Raw genomic sequence first — 19,193 nt, forward strand, 5'->3', positions numbered from 1 at the left:
GTAAATGAAAGAGACTATGTTTGGAAAAGGTGAGGTTGTATGTACAGAGTATGGCGAAGGATGATTTGGAGGTCAAAAGAGTGGAGCCGAAGAGTAATCAATCGGCTCTGAATGTGACAACCATGACGACTTCCCCTGCGGCGTCAAAGCCAGCAGTGGTGGTGGAGAAGAACAGTAGAAGATTTCAAAAGACATTGAAAAGAAAGGATCGGGGTTGTTAAACCAAAATGACTCTAATATCATAAGAATGCTTGATTAATCCACCACACCTAAATGGTGACCTTTGACGTTTAAACTTAACAAAAGTGGATCACTTACTGGTAGCTGATTGTAATATGTGAGGTAAACATATTACACGACCCTCTGAGTCGTCTTAAGAAATATTTTGTCCTGGGTCCACGAAAGAAATATTTATTTGAAAAGATTGTAAAATTCAACAATGTCCAACTAATCCCAAAGTGACAAGCAAATATCTCATTGGGACAAAACTAGGATCTAGTCTAAACTAAACATAATGGAATCTTCATAGCAAAACAGAATTTAAGTTAACCAGTGGAATCGAGAAAATAACTGATGGAGAAACGCTCGTTAAAAAAAAAAAAAAAAAAAGTGTTATAGAGAAATGTACCGTGATAAAAGAAACTTGCCTTGTAAATTGGCACTCTCGAGATTAGCCGCTGCTAATAAGTCCCCACGAAGATTTGCTCAAGTAAATTCACATCTTACTAGGCAAAATAAAATTATTAAGAACGCAGTCCTCAGATAATTAAAAACTGTAACAAAAAGGGAATCAAGTATTCATTTTATACTCTCATAAAGTTGCATTATGAAAAATTGAGCCCTCAGCGTCTGCATCCTGCATGCACAAAAATGAAAAATGGGATATAGATGCATCCTTGACAGATACGGTATGAACTCAACTTTTAGAAATTTAGAATATTTTTCCGAAATCAAGCGATTATTGATAAAAACATTATGCACAATGCACAATTATTGATATTGTTACAAATATATGGAGAACATGCCAAACTTTGAATTATCCTGAAATATATATTGACGAACTTCTTTTCAGTGACTACCAAATCAATTCCATACAGTCGAAATTTATCAAGAAAAATAGTGAACTGCGGCTGGTGGAAGCTATCTTCCTCCCTTCATGGATAAAACTAATAATTACCAATTTTGTAATCACAGAAGTCTCCATAGTTAGATGGAACTGCTTGTACATACCCGAAACTTAGCACACACTGAAGGTTTGCACGTGAGAAGACTTGCATAGCTGAAGTCAACACATGAAAGGTCCTGCATATTTTAAAATTTTGACAACTTTAGACATGAGATATGTAATCTTGCATCAGCAGCAACCAAAAGATACGTTAAACAGACATACTTGCAGATATAGCAACATACATAGAAAAACAAAATTTATAAAATAGCCCAGAATTAAGATAATTACAAAAACATATTAGTATATCTAAATTGAGAATATAATTTATTGTGGTAAATTACTAAGTTATATTAGTCCTCACCTACCGCACCTTTTTCTGAAAATGAGAAAACAAAAGGGAAATAGAAAAATGAAGTCCCGAGACACAGGAGCCAGAGAAAAGAAAATACAAGAACTTAATAGCTACAAAAGAAATACAGAAAATAGCTCCAATTACCGATTAACACTAAGATCCTCGATTACACAAATTCAGGAGAGAGGCCTTGAACGTAGCCAAGGTCCAAACCTCTAAAAACTCTCCAATTTATCTCACTTTTCTGCTTTGTATGGTGTTGGTCTTCCATGAGCAAGAAGCAAGCAAAAATAGCATTCACGGCAAAATAGAGGGAAGTGCGGCCCCGTTCATATCAGATTAGGCCCAAAATTGAAAATTACGAGAAGATCCCTACAGTAGAATAGTAGGGGGAATTGTTTTGCTAGTAGATTACTGTAAAAATCCAGGAAGAGAAAGCGAGGGGGATTTGGTGCAATCGAGTGATCTTCCTAAAAGCAAGTACAATCTCATTTCTAACAAAAAAAAGAAATGAAATTATCAAGCTGAGGTAAATATTAGGGGATGACTTTGCAAGGATTCCTGAGAGTGTCACTAATAACAAAATAAAGGTCCTACCTCGCTGATTGAAAAACAATAAGGATCTCGGTTACGAAACTATTGTGATTTTATCTATAACCTTAAAGACCTTTAGATTCAAATTATCCAAAACTCCAAAACGATAAGGAATCAATCCAAGGGAAAGTTCTGGAACGTATTACCTTGATAATCAATATCAAGATTAATATGCAACTTTCAAGAAAACTCGTGATTCGAATCACTTCACAAGATAGCTTGATCAAGACTACTTAATGACTCTAGCATACAAATCTAAACACAAGAAATGCAAAGAAACAAGCTCATGGCTTAAGAGGCATAGTATGCAACTTTCATTTTAATATCCAAAATCTTCCATGAAGATTATATTGCATGATTTATGTCTTGGTTCATATTAATTTCGTTCAAAGGGATGAAACAGTTCCCCTCTACTAGAATAAAAGAAAACTGTATTATTTGCAAACGGTAGATGAGTTGGATAAATTTTATTGTTCCCTCGAACTGAAACCCCCAGTGGCGAAGAATTCACTCTTAGGTCTACCACTAGTCAACCCAAAAATAGGGATAACCTAACGAAACGCTACCCTACTTGATGCTAGTAATGAGTTATGAATTGTGGATAAATAGTATTTTTTTAAAAAAAATATATGGATAAATAGTATTTTATGAATATTTTTTAAATAGAGTATTAAAGATAAAAATATTTTGCTACCCTCTTTTAAAAAGTTTAAAACAGTATTAATAAATTTTTAAAAAATTATGTATTTCACCGTTAACCATGTGATTAAAAAAAATATATATGAGTTTTTTCTAATTTAAATATTTTTAAATTTAAGAATATTATTGAATGAAGAATTTAAATATTTTTAAATTCAAGAATATTATTGAAAGGAAGGAAGGAAGATGGAGTATTTTTGTTGGAGAGAATAATTTATTAATTTAGTATTATTCCTTCAAATATTTAACTTTAATATTTTATTTTAAATCTTAAAATTAATTTTATTATCCATTTAAAATTAATTTTTTTTCAATATAATAATAATAATAATAATAATAATAATAATAATAATAATAATAATAATAATAATAATAATAATAATAATGGTAATAGTAATAGTTTTAATTTTGTTATTTTTACTTATATTTCAAAAAAAATGTTTTTTTATTTTATATTTTGTTAGAAAAAATGAAATCTATGGTTGCGTGTAATACATTAGTGGGAGATAGAACGAAACAATTTTTATAATGGATATAAAACCACTAAAATCACGTTACTGTTAGGAGAAAAGATATACTTTAAAATTATTGGAGAATTAAATTGAAATTTTTTAACCACTAAATTGAATAAATTATATTTAATAAAATTATAAAATTATATAATTATGATTTTGAAATTAGAGATATTTTTAATTTAAATTGTTTAGATTTATCTCAAACATTTATTTAATGATAAATTGGAATTATGTTTGAGAGATTCGATTGAAAATTTAAATTCAAAATTAGAAGTTGGAGATTTAATTTAAATTTTAAGAGTTTTTGTACATAAAATAAAATATAAATTTTAAGAGTTTTTGCCCCAAATTCAAAATAAAAAAAAAACTTATTGTTTTATTGTGTACGGTCTATATATTTTAAAATGCATCTATTATGTAGAGATTTCTATACCCCTCCTGAATTCGTTCTCTCACGTTATAACGTATTTGTTATTATTAAATTAAAATAGTTTTTATAAGTTTGTGTTCATTAATTAATTAGTTTGCTAATATAAATAGCTTCAACATCATTTTTAAATATACTATCAAATATGTATTAAAATTTTTAAAGTAAAAAATAAAAGAAAAAGAAAAGGATCTCTTTTAATCCCAATGGGCCGTAAGTTAAGGTTAATTGGGCTACACGTATCTGTTGGGCTGATATAATCCAAATGGGCCGTAAGTTAAGGTTAATTGGGCTACACGTATCTGCTGGGCTGATATAATCCCAATGGGCCGTAAGTTAAGGTTAATTGGGCTACACGTATCTGTTGGGCTGATATAATCCAAATGGGCCGTAAGTTAAGGTTAATTGGGCTACACGTATCTGTTGGGCTGATAAATCCCAATGGGCCGAAAGTTAAGGTTTCTAGATTTTTCGACACAACTTGGGGTTTGTTAGTTGGTCGTTTTGTTGCCAAGCATGCGAACACGTATCTTGTACCTCTCTCAACTGCGCCGCATTTCAACGTCAATTACTCTGAATCACTTTAATATAAAAATCATCGCCGCTATCAAATTAGGGCAGACTCTAGCTCGCTCTCGCTCTCGCGCTCATTCTTCCTCTTCACTTCTCCAACCCCATACCCCCTATTCCTTCCGACTGGATCGAGCATTACTTCTCAGGTATTCACTCTTTTCACATCCACTTTCTTTGCTACTACGCTGGAAACCGAATCAAGTTTACTCAGGTCGAACAAATGCATCCATGAACAAAACAGGACGAGCGCTACCGCCTCCGCCGACTTGATGCAAAAACTGGCTTCGCCGGCCGGCCGTTCTTTGTTTTCTATTTCTAAAGATCTAACTAAATTATTTTGTTTTTTCTGGTTTCGCCTGCCGTACAGACACAAAGGTCTTCTAGTTTCTTTACTCTGGTTTCGCCGGCCGGACAGACGCAAAGGTTATCGCCAACCTCAAAGCAAGGTACTCTCCTCCTCTTTCACTCTTTGTTTTCGCATGGTTTTTCATTGATCATTCAATGATTTCAAAATGCATATTCTGAATTGTTCTCAAAATGCAAATGGAACTAGGTTTAGTGTGGAGCTAGAATGAGGACGGCGAGAATGGGGAAGGAGGATTTGAAACTCCGGTCTCGAACCAAGGCGAAAACGAAGTTCGAAGAGTATTTAGATATGGAGATGGGCATGCAGAACCATCGATTGTCCGCTGAGGAGGACTTAGAATTAGAAAGAAAATTTGCACAGAAACTAAAGGTCAAGGCTGGAAAGTTAAGGGGAGTAGAAGATGGTATGAATGTGTTATTTGAAGGACTCCCTTCGATTGTTGATTCTCCTGGGGAAGACGAACTTCCCTTTTCTCAAGAGTTTGCAGTTGGGCGAAGTAGGAAGAACAAGGCTTTGAATAAGAAGGAGAAGAAAAGGAGTTTGTCAGAACAATCTCCAGAGAGTGAAATTGAGAAAGCAAGCGTGGGCGATGGTGAAGTGGAAGAAACTTCAGAGAAAAGTAAAAAACGGAAGAAGAAAAAGATGTCAGGACAACATCAAGTTACTAATGATGATGGTGTGGAATCCCCTTGTGCTGCACAGGTTGAGGTACAAAAACTTCATGTCAAGCCCCAAAAATATATTGCTCCTAACTTGAGATTGCACAAAGGAACGGAGCCTGAAGATCATACTCAACTCCGCAGGCGTGTTCGAGGTGGGTAGCTTTTATGATTATTGCTCCAATTTTTTTCCCTTCATGTTCTTCAATTTCAAATATAATCTGCAATTTTTCGAATTTTTCAGGTCTTTTAAACAGGCTTTCCGAATCAAATGTGGAATCAGTAACAGGGGAAATGTCTACTGTCTATCACGTATGATATTTTCTTTTAACTTTCTTGTTTGTTCATATCAAATTTTGATTATCATTAGGAAAGGTGTCCGTGGAATGTTACCAAATATGGAATTAATTGTGATGTATCAATTTTTGCAGTCTATTTCACGCAGCATTGCTTCTCAAATTATTAGTGAGGAGGTTCTGGCATCTTGTTCGCGCGGTCCTCGTGGCAATGAACAGTTGAGTGTCTGCTTAATATTGTTATCAACCTTCCCTTACCACTTTTTGGCTTGTTAATTTACCCTAACTTGTTTGTTTCTTGTGTAAGGTATGCTGCTGTTTTCGCGGCTTTTGTTGCAGGTATGGGTTGTTTGGTTGGTTCGGACTTTAGCGCAAGACTCGTGGCCTCTCTTGCTAACACATTTGAGGTGAGGCTGCCACCACCTGAATACGTCCTTAAATGTTTGATTTAAATTTTGAGAATTATTAAGAAAATCATATATCTTTTTCAGGAAGAATACCGGAAAGAAGATAATCTTTCTTTACGGAATCTTACACTATTGCTTTCCTATTTGTGTGTGTTTGAAGCTTGTGCTAGGTACGTAAATATGCAGATTATTTTGTATATTTCGTTATACAATGCATATCTCCACATCTTTGTAATACGCATTATTGTATCTTTTGATGCTTTTCAGTGATCTGATCTATGATTTTCTGACTATACTGAGCAAGCGATTGACAGAAATCGACGTGTCCACCATCCTAACAGTTCTACAATGTAAGCTGATATCGAGTTTGTCGATCTCTCACTAGTGTTAATTGTTATATTACTGAAACATTGTTAATTCTAATTTGATAGGCTGTGGAATGAAAATAAGGGGTGATGATCCTTGTGCAATGAAGAATTTCATTGCGAGTGTTCAAAGTAAGGTTAATGAGGTGAAGGCGGCCTCAGGAGATGATCAACAAAACATCAACGGAAAGAGAGTGAGTTTGTATATGTAATATTATTTGGTTTACCCTTTGTTTTATTTGTTTGAATCTTTGTAAGATTATAATGTGGATGGATGCAGATGGAGTTCATGCTCGAGACTATATGTGACATCAAAAATAACAAGAAGAAACCCAAGGACGATCCTGCAAACCATACGCGGATAAAGAAATGGCTACACAAGGTCTTTCTCTTCTATTTCATTGCCTTGCTTCTATGTAGGTTACCCTATTTTTTAGTGTAGAGCTTAACTTGCTAAGTACTTGCTCGTTCTAGACTCGATATTTTAATATATTAAGTAGCCACCATGTGAGATCCCACGTCGGTTGGAGAGGGGAACGAAACATTCCTTGAGGGGAAGCCCAGAAGGTTAAGTCCAAAGAGGACAATATCTACCGCAGCTTGGGTCTTTCCCTAGAGGACAATATCTACCACAGCTTGGGCTAGCTTGGGCTGTTACACACCATGAGTTTTGGTATATTCTCCCAAGAAAAGCCCTTTTACTTCATTTTGCATCTACTAATGTTACTAGGCTAACTCATGGTTTACTCTATTTGGAGTCAGTTGACAAGCCTTAAGATGCGTTAGGCATAGAAAGGACATGAGAAGTTGGGTAGTGTATGTAGATATATTTAAACAAAGAGCGAGATTCTACGCCCGAGCTATGTAACCTTGCCTTGTCAGTCATGATCATGATATCTATAGAAAAACAGTGTGATTCCTGTCTGACCTTTTGCTCCTTTAATTATTTGTTTTCAGTTAGGAGTAGAAGATATAATAATTAGAGGCATAAAATGGAAAAAGCTGCTCGATCCCGACAAGAAGGGACAGTGGTGGTTAACTGGAGATGTAATGACAACATCAGAAAACATTACAGAGTTTGCCAGCACGATCGACACCGAGGTTCTTGAAGCTCAAAAAATGCTTCAACTTGCAGCTGCACAGAGAATGAATACAGATGCTAGAAAGGCAATATTCTGTATTGTAATGAGCGGAGAGGATTATGTTGATGCATTTGAAAAGCTTTTAAGATTGGATTTATCTGGAAAGCAGGTTTGTAGAATATATTGAAAATTTTGTTCGTCTCATCTCATCTGTTCTATTCTGTTGACACTATCTCTCATAATCCTACAGGACAGGGAGATAATGAGGGTTCTTGTGGACTGCTGCTTACAGGAGAAAGTGTTTAACAAGTACTACACTATTCTAGCTTCCAAATTGTGTGAGCACGAAAAAAACCATAAGTTTACGTTACAGGTGAATTATTCTTTTCGTTTCGTTTTTCTTTGGTCTACACTTGTTTTGTCGATCGAACTTCGATACGTTTGTGAAATTATTATCACCTTTTGACTCTGTCACACTTCTTCGCCACAGTATTGCCTATGGGATCACTTCAAAGAATTGGAAACGATGCAGCTTGTTAGGTCGATGAATCTTGCGAGATTCACGGCCGAGATGATTGCTTCGTATACTCTCTCCCTCGCAGTTTTGAAGTCTGTGGATCTGAGTGATATCATGCTTCTTACTCCAAAGAGGATCATGCATTTCCGTATGATGTTTGATTCGATCTTTGAACGTCCTGACAAGTTGATTTGGAACGCGTTCACTCGAGTCGCTATTAACCCTGAGCTCGAGCCTCTTCGAAGCGGTATGTTGTTCTTCATTAAAGAGTATATGATTAAGGGTAATAAAGTTAATGTAGAGAAGTTTAAGGTTGTAAAGAAAGCCCTCAACAATGTTGAGGGAATCCTTATGTAAAGTGAACTGTTGAGGGAATCAAAGGTTCCATTTTTGATCTATTATACAAAATATGAATGTTTTCACGATTTCGTTTTTGAGTCTCAATGAAATAGGTAAGTTCATATTTATTGTTTTAGTTCAACAACCCATGGAATTGTGACTCAGAACTTCTAACATTCTTATTGATATATTGTATCAGCTCATTTATTGGCTTATTAGCTAGTTGGAGTTATGGTACTTCAATTGACTATTATTAGCTGGTCGGTGTTACTTATTGGCTATTAGCTTAGTCGGAGCTGTACTTCAATTGACTATCAATTGACTATTAGCTAGGTGGAGTTGTACGTCGATTAAGGTAAGATATGTGATTTTTGGAGATGTGAATCTCTATTCTCTTAATTGAAATATTATATTTTAAAGAAAGAGTGGGTCCCTTAAAAACGTTTTTCAAGCATGTATTCGTGTAGTTATTACCTTCAACAATGTTTCAATTAATGGTAAGTTTATAATAAGTGTAATAACGTTTCTAAAGTGATATTTTAACGATAAGGTTTACCTCATCGTTTCTAAAGTGATATCTAAAGTGATATTTTAATGATATGGTTTACCTCATCGTTTCTAAAGTGATATTTTGATGATAAAGTTTATCCCATCTTTCAATTGATTAAAAGTATAATGGCTAAGATAACCCAAAAAAATAAGACTCAAGAAAATAAATAAGATTGATGATAGACAAGAAAGAAGTTAAATTAATATATAACTCTTAAGATTAAATAAATAAATTTAAAATTAAAAGTTTATTTGGTGTGTCTGTAATCAAAAAATATGATTCAATTTATGTTATAATTTCAATTTAATGGGCCTATATATATTCTAGACTTTAAATACTATTTTTATTTGAGTTATTTTTTTAATTTATTTTTTTAATTTTATATTTGTTTTTTAAATTTGACTTGAAATTTAAATACTTTCCTACCAAAATTGAAATCTAAAATAATAATTAAAAAAAAAAAGTCCAATTTTAAAAAAATAAAAACAAAAATTTAAATAAATACAGTGTATAAAGTGATGGGTAAAGATTTAGAGGGAAGAAAATGGTTAGTAAATAATATATCTACTAATCCAAGCAAATAATTTTGATTGTCTATAAATATCCGCCCAAATCAAAACATCCGCCCAAATGATTTTGATTGTCTATAAACATCGGCCTAAATTTTATGTCGCATAATTTAATGAACAGGGAAATTTTATGTCGCATAATTTAATGAACAGGGAATGATATTATATATATGCATGCTATATACTTATAAAAACATAGTGATATTCCTTGAATCATACACCTACACTTAGTTCATCGGATTGAACCCAGTAAATTTGCCCCATCCAGCCTTGCACCTTCCAATTGCTGTAAAATTAGGTAGATGTCTGAGTTAAAGTTCGAAAAATGGAAAGATTTTCTATACAATCTTACAATTCTATTAATTTTACAGGGAACAAAAAGAAATGAACACGAACAAAGTCTATACGATCTTACAATTCAACCAGAACTTACAGTATTTTGAAGATTCACATATCGTAAATAAGCTCGTTGTAGGTTTGCACCCCTCAAATTGGCGTTTGAAAGTTTTGCGCCCTACAATCAGTGGACGTCACGAAATTTTGTTTCTAAAGATGAGGAACTAAGTGGTAGATATATATAAATTTTACCTTCAAATTTGCTCCTTCAAGATTAGCTCCCTCTAAGTTCGCACTAGTTAGATCAGCCCCCTGAAATTTTTTGTGACAATGGTATAGCGTTATTCCTTACCGTTTTTAATGTTATTTTTCATTTGAATATCCCTAACTCCCTGCTAAGGGCAGAAATTGACCAACAATGAAGGGAGTGGAGAGACATCCAAAGATTCATGATACGACAAGGTGTGGCAGAGCGTAATGAAATGTTCATAATCAAGAAAATTATAAAAACAATATCGGGAGTATATAAAATCTTATCGAAAACATGTGTTGAACCTGAAGGTGTGCAGAGCGTAAATCTGCTCCGCAGAAGCTGCAATCCACCAAACAAGTATCTGCAGTTTGACATGAAAGACTTCAGAGGGTATAGTAGAAATGTTAAAGGAAACAAATAATATGCACCATAGCTTTTCTATTAAAAAGAAAAAAAAGTTAACAATTACTTTAATCTGGTCATTGGATAACAAATATAATTTCATGAAGACCGATGATCACTTATCACTTATGTTTGGGAGATTCTAAAGAAATAGAACCATATTACAAGAATTAGTGTTTCCTTTTAAGAATGTTTGATTAATCCACCACACCTAAATGGTGTGAAAGTTATCTTATTTATAAACAAATAAATTTAAATTACAAGGATATGAAAAGAGTAATAAATGGAAATAACAATAAATAGAAAGATACTTATTGGTAATAAGGCAAATATTAAATATTTGCCTTATAATAAAATATCAAATATAATATATATGGTAAACTATAATTTATTACTAAATATCCTTAACACCCCACCACCATAAGATAAGCGTCGGATTTAAACAAACTTGAAGCTTGAATCTGAAAAATTCAAAGAGGTTGAGAAATTTCGTGAAGATGTCAACAACCTGGTTCAGAGGAGGCATAGAGAAACACTTTCTTGGCCATCGAAAATTGCAGAGGGATCACCGCTCAGCGGTTATGCTGCCTTGGCTTCGACAAGAATATGTCTAACCCATGAAGAGGGATTGTCGCTTAGCGACGATGCTGCCTTGGCTCTGGTGAGAGTATGTCTAACCCTAAGAAGTAGAAGAGGAAACATAGAGCAAGGGACAAAGACAATGTTGGAACCGGAAGAGTCGCCACATTGGGCGAAGGAGCCAATTTTGGCGAGAAGGGCGGCGGCAACTTGGTTGACGAAGAGGCCAGTGCGGTGCTCAGATTCCAAAGGTAAATCTCTGCGTAAGGTTGATGGGCTTATCGAGATTCTGTATATTTTCGAATAGAACGCTGATGAAGATCCTAAGATTAGGGTTTTTGTGAAGGATGAAGGGAAAATTGGGAAGAAAATGAAAGAGACTATGTTTGGAAAAGGTGAGGTTGTATGTACAAAGTATGGCGAAAGATGATTTGGAGGTCAAAAGGGTGGAGCCGAAGAGTAATCAATCGGCTCTGAATGTGACAGCCATGACGACTGCCCCTGCGTCGTCAAAGCCAGCAGTGGTGGTGGAGAAGAACAGTAGAAGATTTCAAAAGACATTAAAAAGAAAGGATCGAGGTCGTTAAACCAAAATGGCTCTAATATCATAAGAATGTTTGATTAATCCACCACACCTAAATGGTGTGAAAGTTATACCTTTGACGCTTAAACTTAACAAAAGTGGATCACTTACTGGTAGCGGATTGGAAATAAGTTTTGACAAAGACAAAAAAAGATACAAAAATACCAAAAAAATGAATAGAAGGAACCAAATCTCATAAGAAAATGTTTGTTAAACCAGTGTTTCTCTGGTGATGCAACCTTTCCGCTCAAACATATGAAGAGATTCTCTCCTGGCAAGCCATAGCACAGGAACAAATAGGGAAAAGATGGCCTTTAGGTTATTGTTGAGGCTAAACAAATGAAATTGCTTCAAACGAAAGGTCCATGGGATTTGTGTTGTTTCTTTGTAACGAGTATAGTAATCACAAGTACTCAGAAAAAATATGTTCCTAAGTACTTTTAAACATGCATCCAAATTTCTTTTCCTCATAATCAGTGTCTTCCATCATAGGATCCTGTTTGTCCATTTCACTTTTATTTTTTCTAGCCATCACCTTTGCACACTGTGTATCGAGCAATGTTCCCCCATTTGTGAGGTAAACATATTACACGGCCCTCTTAGTCGTCTTAAGAAATATTTTGTCCTGGGTCCACGAAAGAAATATTTATCTGGAAAGATTGTAAAATTCAACCATGTCCAACTAATCCCAAAGTGACAAACAAATATCTCATTGGGACAAAATTAGGATTTAGTCTAAACTAAACATAATGGAATCTTCATTGCAAAGCAGAATTTAAGTTAACCAGTGGAATCGAGAAAATAACTGATGGAGAAACACTCGTTAAAAAGAAAAATAAGTGTTATAAGAAATGTACAGTGATAAAAGAAACTTGCCTTGTAAATTGGCACTCTGGAGATTAGCAGCTGCTAATAAGGCCCCACGAAGGTTTGCTCCAGTAAATTCACATCTTCCTAGGCAAAATAAAATTATTAAGAACGCAGTCCTCAGATAATTAAAAACGATAATTAAAAACGGTAACAAAAAGGGAATCAAGTATTCATTTTATACTCTCGCAAAGTTGCATTATGAAAAATTGATCCCTCAGCGTCTGCATCCTGCATGTACAAAATGAAAAATGGGATATAGATGCATCCTTGACCGATACTGTATGAACTCAACTTTTAGAAATTTAGAATATTTTTCAGAAATCAAGCGATTATTGATATAAACATTATGCACAATGCACAATTATTGATATTGTTACAAATATATGGAGAACATGTCAAACTTTGAATTATCCTGAAATATATATTGACGAACTTCTTTTCAGTGACTACCAGATCAATTCCATAGAGTCGAAATTTTATCAAGAAAAATAGTGAACGGCTGGTGGTGGAAGCTATCTTCCGCCCTTCATGGAAAAACTAATAATTACAAATTTTGTAATCACAGAAGTCTCCATAGTTAGATGGAACTGCTTGTACATACCCGAAACTTAGCACACTGAAGGTTTGCACGTGAGAAGAACACGTTTTTAAGACTTGCATAGCTGAAGTCAACATATGAAAGGTCCTGCATATTTTAAAATTTTAACAGCTTTAGACATGAGATATGTAATCTTGCATAAACAGCAACCAACAGATACGTTAAATAGAGATACTTGCTATAAGTATATCTAAATTGAGAATATAATTTATTGTCTATGGTAAATTACTAAGTTATATCAGTCCTCACCTATCGCACCTTTTTTTGAAAATGAGAAACCAGTTTTCACTGATAATAATAAAAGTAGACAAAAGGGAAATGTCCCGAGACACAGGAGCCAGAGAAAAGAAAATACAAGAACTTACTAGCTACAAAAGAAATACAGAAAATAGCTTCAATTACCAATTAACACTAAGATCCTCGATTACAGAAATTCAGGAGAGAGGCCTTGAACGTAGCCAAGGTCCAAACCTCTAAAAACCTCCAATTTATCTCACTTTTCTGCTTTGTATGGTGTTGGTCTTCCATGAGCAAGAAGCAAGCAAAAATAGCATTCACGACAAAATAGAGGGAAGTGCGGCCCCGTTCATATCAGATTAGGCCCAAAATTGAAAATTACGAGAAGATCCATACAGTAGAATAGTAGGAGAATTGTTTTGCCAGTAGATTACTGTAAAAATCCAAGAAGAGAAAGCGGGGGGATTTGGTGCAATCCAGTGATCTTCCTAGAAGGAAGTACAATTTCATTTCTAACAAAGAAGAAATGAAATTATCAAGCTGAGGCAAATATTAGGGGATGACTTTGAAGGATTCCTGAAAGTGACAGGAATAACAAAATATTTGCAAGGATTCCTGAAAGTGTTAGGAATAACAAAATAAAGGCCCTACCTCGCCGATTGAAAAACAATAAGGATCTCAGTTACGAAACTCTGGAATTTTATCTATAACCTTAAAGACCTTTAGATTCAAATTATCCAAAACTCCAAAAACGATAAGGAATCAACCCAAGAGAAAGTTCTGGAACGTATTACCTTGATAATCAATATCAATATTAATATGCAACTTTCAAGAAAACTTGTGATTCGAATCACTTCACAAGATAGCTTGATCAAGACTACTTAATGACTCTAGCATACAAATCTAAACCCAAGAAATGCAAAGAAACAAGCTCATGGCTTAAGAGGCATAGTATGTAACTTTCATTTTAATATCCAAAATCTTCTTTGAAGATTATATGGCATGATTTATGTCTTGGTTCATATTAATTTCGATCAAAGGGATGAAACAGTTACCCCTACTAGAATAAAAGAAAACTGTACTGTTTGCAAACCGTAGATGAGTTGGATAAATTTTATTCTTCCCTCAAACTAAAACCCCTAGTGGCGAAGAACTCACTCTTAGGTCTAGTTAAGATAGAGAAGTTGAAAGAGTGGAAACAATTACCCATTCAAGACATCCACGTAAAATCAAAATTTTCCATCAAAGGATCGTATCCAGAAAAAAAAAAAAAAAAAAACCCAATAATATGAACTGGGGCCGGGGCCTTTTCAAAGTCAGCGCCCAATAACTTGGTGAGCTATTAAAGATATAAGTGAGGACTTGCCTACCAACCCAATATTGTCCTAATTCTCCAAAATGGTACTTGTGATCATTTTTCTGCATTCTCTAAGTGAAAATCCTAGCAATAAATATAATAGGTTGGTGACTAAATTATGGGTTTGAAGTACTTGATTCCATTCCATGGGCAACAACTTTTTAATAAAACAAGACATATTAGGCCTTCCTTGATGAAGAACCTTACCATTGCTAACCTTCTTTGTAAGATTTGGTCCATAATGAGATTGCTTCTTTTACTTAAAAAGTTATCAGCTAATAAGTCAAGAAACTCGAAAATATTTACCAGCTTGGACAGATCAAGCCCAGAAAGGTTAACCCCTCGCAGTCTAACTTTCTCAAACTGTATGCACTTGATAACATCAACACGCTTCAGCTCTGACTGAGGTTCCTCATCTTCCTTCTTTTTACTTGTTAGTTCAATTATTCCATCGATGAGTCCCTGAATAATTTGCAATTCCCTCAAACCATTAATATGGACAGTAGCCCCTTCCACAATAAAACCGACATGGAAAATAAATATTAACAAAAAAAAGAAGTCGTGAAATTTTAAATTAAAGCTTGAACTATAGGAAAGAATGACGGCTCACGAGCAACTGATAGTACTCTGCCTCTCGCAGAAGCTCTTGAATCTCAGAGTCAGAAAGAGTTGGAACTATGCCATCTCTTAACCAATTGAGAATGTGTCGAAAATGTTTCCCATCCCTGTCCACAAAGACAGATCCCTGCATCAAATAAGATATTAATGTCCATAATAGAAATGGAGTAGAGTTGTAGGTAAAAAAAAAAAAAAATCATATACAGAGAGAGTGAATTATGTCAATGAAGAATAAGTTTCCAACAGTAGAACCTCAACATATGGCGATAAAACTTGAGACTAAATCCAATTGATTTATCACTGGAATGAAACAAATTACTTATACTCGTCATAAATAAATTAATCCGAAAACACACACCTCCCCAGGATCCTGGTATATAGTATGACGGCCACTAAACATTGCAGCTAGCATCGAATCAGGTTCTCGCTGAGTCAATGTATCTAATGTTGTTCTAAATTTCTTCCCACCTGCAAGTAAACACAAAAATTCACAAAAAAAAGAAATATCCAAATCAACTCAAAATCCTCCTCGATTAACACAAAATGAATAAATACAACAGAATTAAAGATAGCACAATGCTAATTATGGGAGGTAAAGTCCCCTCCACGCAGGAACGTGCCAAAGATCAGCTAAACTCATCAATCAATTGCTAGCTATAATCTATCAACAGGATCATGAGCACCTAAATGTCGTAATCTTCTTTCGAAAACTAATATAACAGTTGTTGAAATCAATAGTTGAATTCATTCACTTGGAGCAAACAATAAACTGATGAAAGGCAATCGAATCCGAGAAAGTGCGTGTGTGTGTGTGTGTGTGTGAGAGAGAGAGAGAGAGAGAGATAGAGAGAGGTGACGTACCAATGTTTAGGCGAACCAGAGAAGAAGGATCAGAGACCTTCTTCATCGATGAGCTGAGAGAGAGGAAAGTCGCTTTGCTCTGCAGATGAAAATTCAGAGAGAGAACGTGGTTTCTAAGGTATCTATTTTTCGACTTTGAAGAGAGTCCGTTTCGCCTTATGAACACGCTGCTACATAGCCAATCATCAACTGCCACGTATGAGAATAATTTCACCCCAAAATCCACATAGGGTGATTTTATCACTCCCGCAGAGATTTTTTTTTCCAAATTAAAATTGATCCAAAGAAAAAATGAAGCATTCCTTTATAAAAATTTATATTTATGAGAGGGGTTTTAAAACTATTAAATTGACAACGATACATAACCACAGACAATATTTACTAGCAATAGATTTGGACTGTTACAATAATTTAATCATACATGTTCATCACAATATCAACTAAATTACTATAATATTTTAGTCATCGAATTTTTTAAATACCCGTAAAAATAATCATGAGATCTCACGCGTGATAAGAGAGAAAAACGAACATTTTTTATGAGAGTATGAAAACTTTTCTCTAACAGATGTATTTTAAAATCGTAAGACTAAACAATATATGGTATCGATAAATTTAAACGGTAACAATAATCTATTTAGCCGTGTTCATCACAATATTAAATTACTTTAATTTATAAAAAGTGAAGAAATCTATCTTTGGATTTTCACAAAAATCTAAATATTGCCTTCTTCCTCTCTCTATCTCTTAATGGCACTATTTTCCAAGAGGATAAGAATTATTTTATTTATTTATTTATTTTTGTCTCTCTTTAAATTTAAATAAATAAGATTATTATTATTATTTTTAGGGTTAGGGATATTATTGCAATTAAAAATAAATAAATAAATAAATAAAAAGTTCAAGTCGCGAGAGAGACGAAGTTGAGATTGTATGGAAGTCATAAAGCGTTGCATGAGGAATGCCACGTGGCCAAGTGGTATAAAGACACGTACAACACGCTCCTTCATTGCGTTGCCATGCCATTACAACTGAAAGCTTCTTTCTCCAACTCCTCCATTCCAATGGTTCAGCAAAACGAAATCACCGCAACAATGGAGACGACCTCTCGGAAACACCTCTCCTCCGTCGCCAATGACGTCATCCAACACTGTGCTCTGTAAGATAACCTCTTCTTCTTCTTCTTCTTCTTCTTCTTCGCTATCTCTCGAATTGAAGGCACTTCAATGTTCTCCTTCTTGCTTTGCGGTTTGTGGTTTTATTTAAATTTTGATTGCTAAACGATAATTGTGGCCTTCGCAGGATAGTCGGCAGTTCTGTGGAAGGATTGGTGGAGGAGTTTGAGACTTCGTGGAAACCTGAGACTGGAAGCTATTCGAGGAAGTTCTTGGAGTTTTGTAGTGCCAAGGCTCTGGCCGATATGTGCCGGAACTTGAAGGAAGATATTTGCAATGGTTCGTTTAGCCGCTTCAGCTTTGATATGATGCTTGCTTGGGAGATGCCTTCCACTGAAGCTGAAGAGTCTCGCGAGGTTCGTGCACATACGCACTTCTACTCTATCGACCTTGTTCTGAAGTTCTCTATTAGGCTTGTATTTTCCGGTTCTATCGATTTAGTTTGAAGATATGTACGGCCGCGTTTTTTGTTTATAATGTTCCGATATATTTTTTGGTTATCGGAAGATTACGTCGTCTCTGACTCTAGTTGTGGCGATTGTTCTTTTGTTACGCACTGCAAAAAGTGGAGTATGATGTTATGATGTTGTATTTTGATTCTTATTTTAGTTTTCGATGATTTGCTTCCAAATTTTTTTCAATTTGGTACCTTCGTGCTGAAACTCGGCCTTATGCATCGATAATATTGAGTTGTTCGTGTATAGCTTTTACATTTCGTTGTCGTCGATGTAACAGGAGTGTGTGGCAAAGATGAAAGAAGAGAAGAATAAAGTCGTAGCAGCCAATGTGCCGCCAGAGCAAGATGAGATCCCTCTTTTCTATTCGGACCTTATGCCCTTGCTTGTAAGCATCGCGTGTAGTTGGACGATGTCTCTTTTTTCGCTATGGAATATTTTCCCCCAACCAACTCTTATCTCCCTTATGGAGCATGATGTCGCACTAGATTTCAATCGATTATTGGCGTTTTATTTGCCTGTCTGTTTCTCTGTATTGCATTCGGATACCTAATTTTGGTATTATTTTGGCAGGTTGACGACGATCCAGATGTTGGAGAAGATGCATTTGTGTGGTTAGGGACTTTAGTTCCATTAGTTTCGGATCTTGTCAATACAAGATCCACATTCGAAACTCTAACAGCTCCAACTGGACACCGGCTGCATTTCCCAGCCTATGATAAATTTCTGAAGGAAATTGAGAAGTAATATCTTTAACTTCTTCTCAACTTCAATTACAATTTTTCTATCTTTAGCGCAGTGGAGGGCAAGAAACACATACTAATTTCATTGACTAGAGGAGTATTATCAGTGTTAGGTTTAACTTTTATGACCTAACTAGCAAATTAAAGTTAAATTGATCATTTGATCTGTACCTCGTAGATAGAGCATCGCTATGCTTTTGTATACTTTCAATTATATAACATTCCTGTAGCTGTGGTTAATGGAAATCGTGTACAATACTTGCTCAAAGTTTTGGAGAGGAAATCGAGATTGGTATAATGTTTAAAATACAAGTAACTTTCATCTAATTAGAAACACTCTTCACATGTTCATAAGATTGAAAAGTTTTTAATAACACTTAGGAGACTTCAAAGTAGTTCTAGAGAGAATACTTAATCAGCATTTTTTTTCCTCCAGACATCATTTTTTAAAGTTTTTGGATTCATTGTTGGTACTCAAGTTCAGGAACCTGGTCGGGCTACATAATTGTGTTATGGAGTTATAGTGAATTAAGAAGTCTAATTTGTCAATATAACTTCTAAATAGTTTTCTCACTTTTTTTTTTTTTTTTTTTTTTTTTTTTTTTTTTTTTTTTTTTTTTTTTTTTTTTTTTTTTTTTTTTTTTTTT

General features: G+C 34.6%; 3 protein-coding genes across 5 annotated transcripts in view; 2 read left to right on the plus strand and 1 right to left on the minus strand.

Moving 5' to 3' along the window:
- Positions 1 to 4,354: 4,354 nt before the first annotated feature.
- LOC111465950 (nucleolar MIF4G domain-containing protein 1-like) lies at positions 4,355 to 8,449 on the plus strand. 2 transcript variants are annotated; one of them, XM_023110445.1, is made up of 13 exons: positions 4,355 to 4,474; positions 4,696 to 4,774; positions 4,882 to 5,509; positions 5,599 to 5,666; positions 5,786 to 5,868; positions 5,958 to 6,057; positions 6,142 to 6,227; positions 6,325 to 6,407; positions 6,489 to 6,616; positions 6,703 to 6,804; positions 7,380 to 7,673; positions 7,755 to 7,877; positions 7,995 to 8,446. In XM_023110445.1, exons 3-13 carry the CDS (start codon positions 4,900 to 4,902, stop codon positions 8,376 to 8,378), a joined length of 2,061 nt encoding a protein of 686 aa, XP_022966213.1. In that variant the 5' UTR covers positions 4,355 to 4,474; positions 4,696 to 4,774; positions 4,882 to 4,899; the 3' UTR covers positions 8,379 to 8,446. The 2 variants fall into 2 exon arrangements, with proteins under 2 accessions (XP_022966213.1, XP_022966214.1); XM_023110446.1 differs by lacking the exon at positions 4,355 to 4,474 and adding an exon at positions 4,564 to 4,582 and having other exon boundaries at positions 4,709 to 4,774; positions 7,995 to 8,449.
- Positions 8,450 to 9,531: 1,082 nt separating this feature from the next.
- Positions 9,532 to 16,285, minus strand: LOC111466066 (FH protein interacting protein FIP2-like). The gene is made up of 11 exons (XM_023110638.1): positions 16,174 to 16,285; positions 15,671 to 15,780; positions 15,305 to 15,439; positions 15,001 to 15,156; positions 13,104 to 13,187; positions 12,684 to 12,730; positions 12,509 to 12,582; positions 10,371 to 10,429; positions 10,068 to 10,127; positions 9,913 to 9,993; positions 9,532 to 9,765 (listed from the first exon to the last, which is right to left on the minus strand). Exons 1-11 carry the CDS (start codon positions 16,217 to 16,219, stop codon positions 9,712 to 9,714), a joined length of 906 nt encoding a protein of 301 aa, XP_022966406.1. The 5' UTR covers positions 16,220 to 16,285; the 3' UTR covers positions 9,532 to 9,711.
- Positions 16,286 to 17,226: 941 nt separating this feature from the next.
- Positions 17,227 to 19,193, plus strand: part of LOC111465949 — a 5,634-nt gene continuing 3,667 nt past the window's right edge. For both annotated transcript variants that reach the window (XM_023110443.1, XM_023110442.1), the window contains exons 1-4: positions 17,227 to 17,332; positions 17,476 to 17,704; positions 18,084 to 18,191; positions 18,377 to 18,546. In XM_023110443.1, the coding sequence (XP_022966211.1) occupies positions 17,238 to 17,332; positions 17,476 to 17,704; positions 18,084 to 18,191; positions 18,377 to 18,546 (602 nt within the window). In that variant the 5' untranslated portion in view covers positions 17,227 to 17,237. The remainder of the gene's footprint in view (positions 17,333 to 17,475; positions 17,705 to 18,083; positions 18,192 to 18,376; positions 18,547 to 19,193) is intronic.

Source organism: Cucurbita maxima, unplaced genomic scaffold (assembly GCF_002738345.1).
Source record: "Cucurbita maxima cultivar Rimu unplaced genomic scaffold, Cmax_1.0 Cma_Scf00030, whole genome shotgun sequence".
NCBI lineage: Eukaryota > Viridiplantae > Streptophyta > Magnoliopsida > Cucurbitales > Cucurbitaceae > Cucurbita > Cucurbita maxima.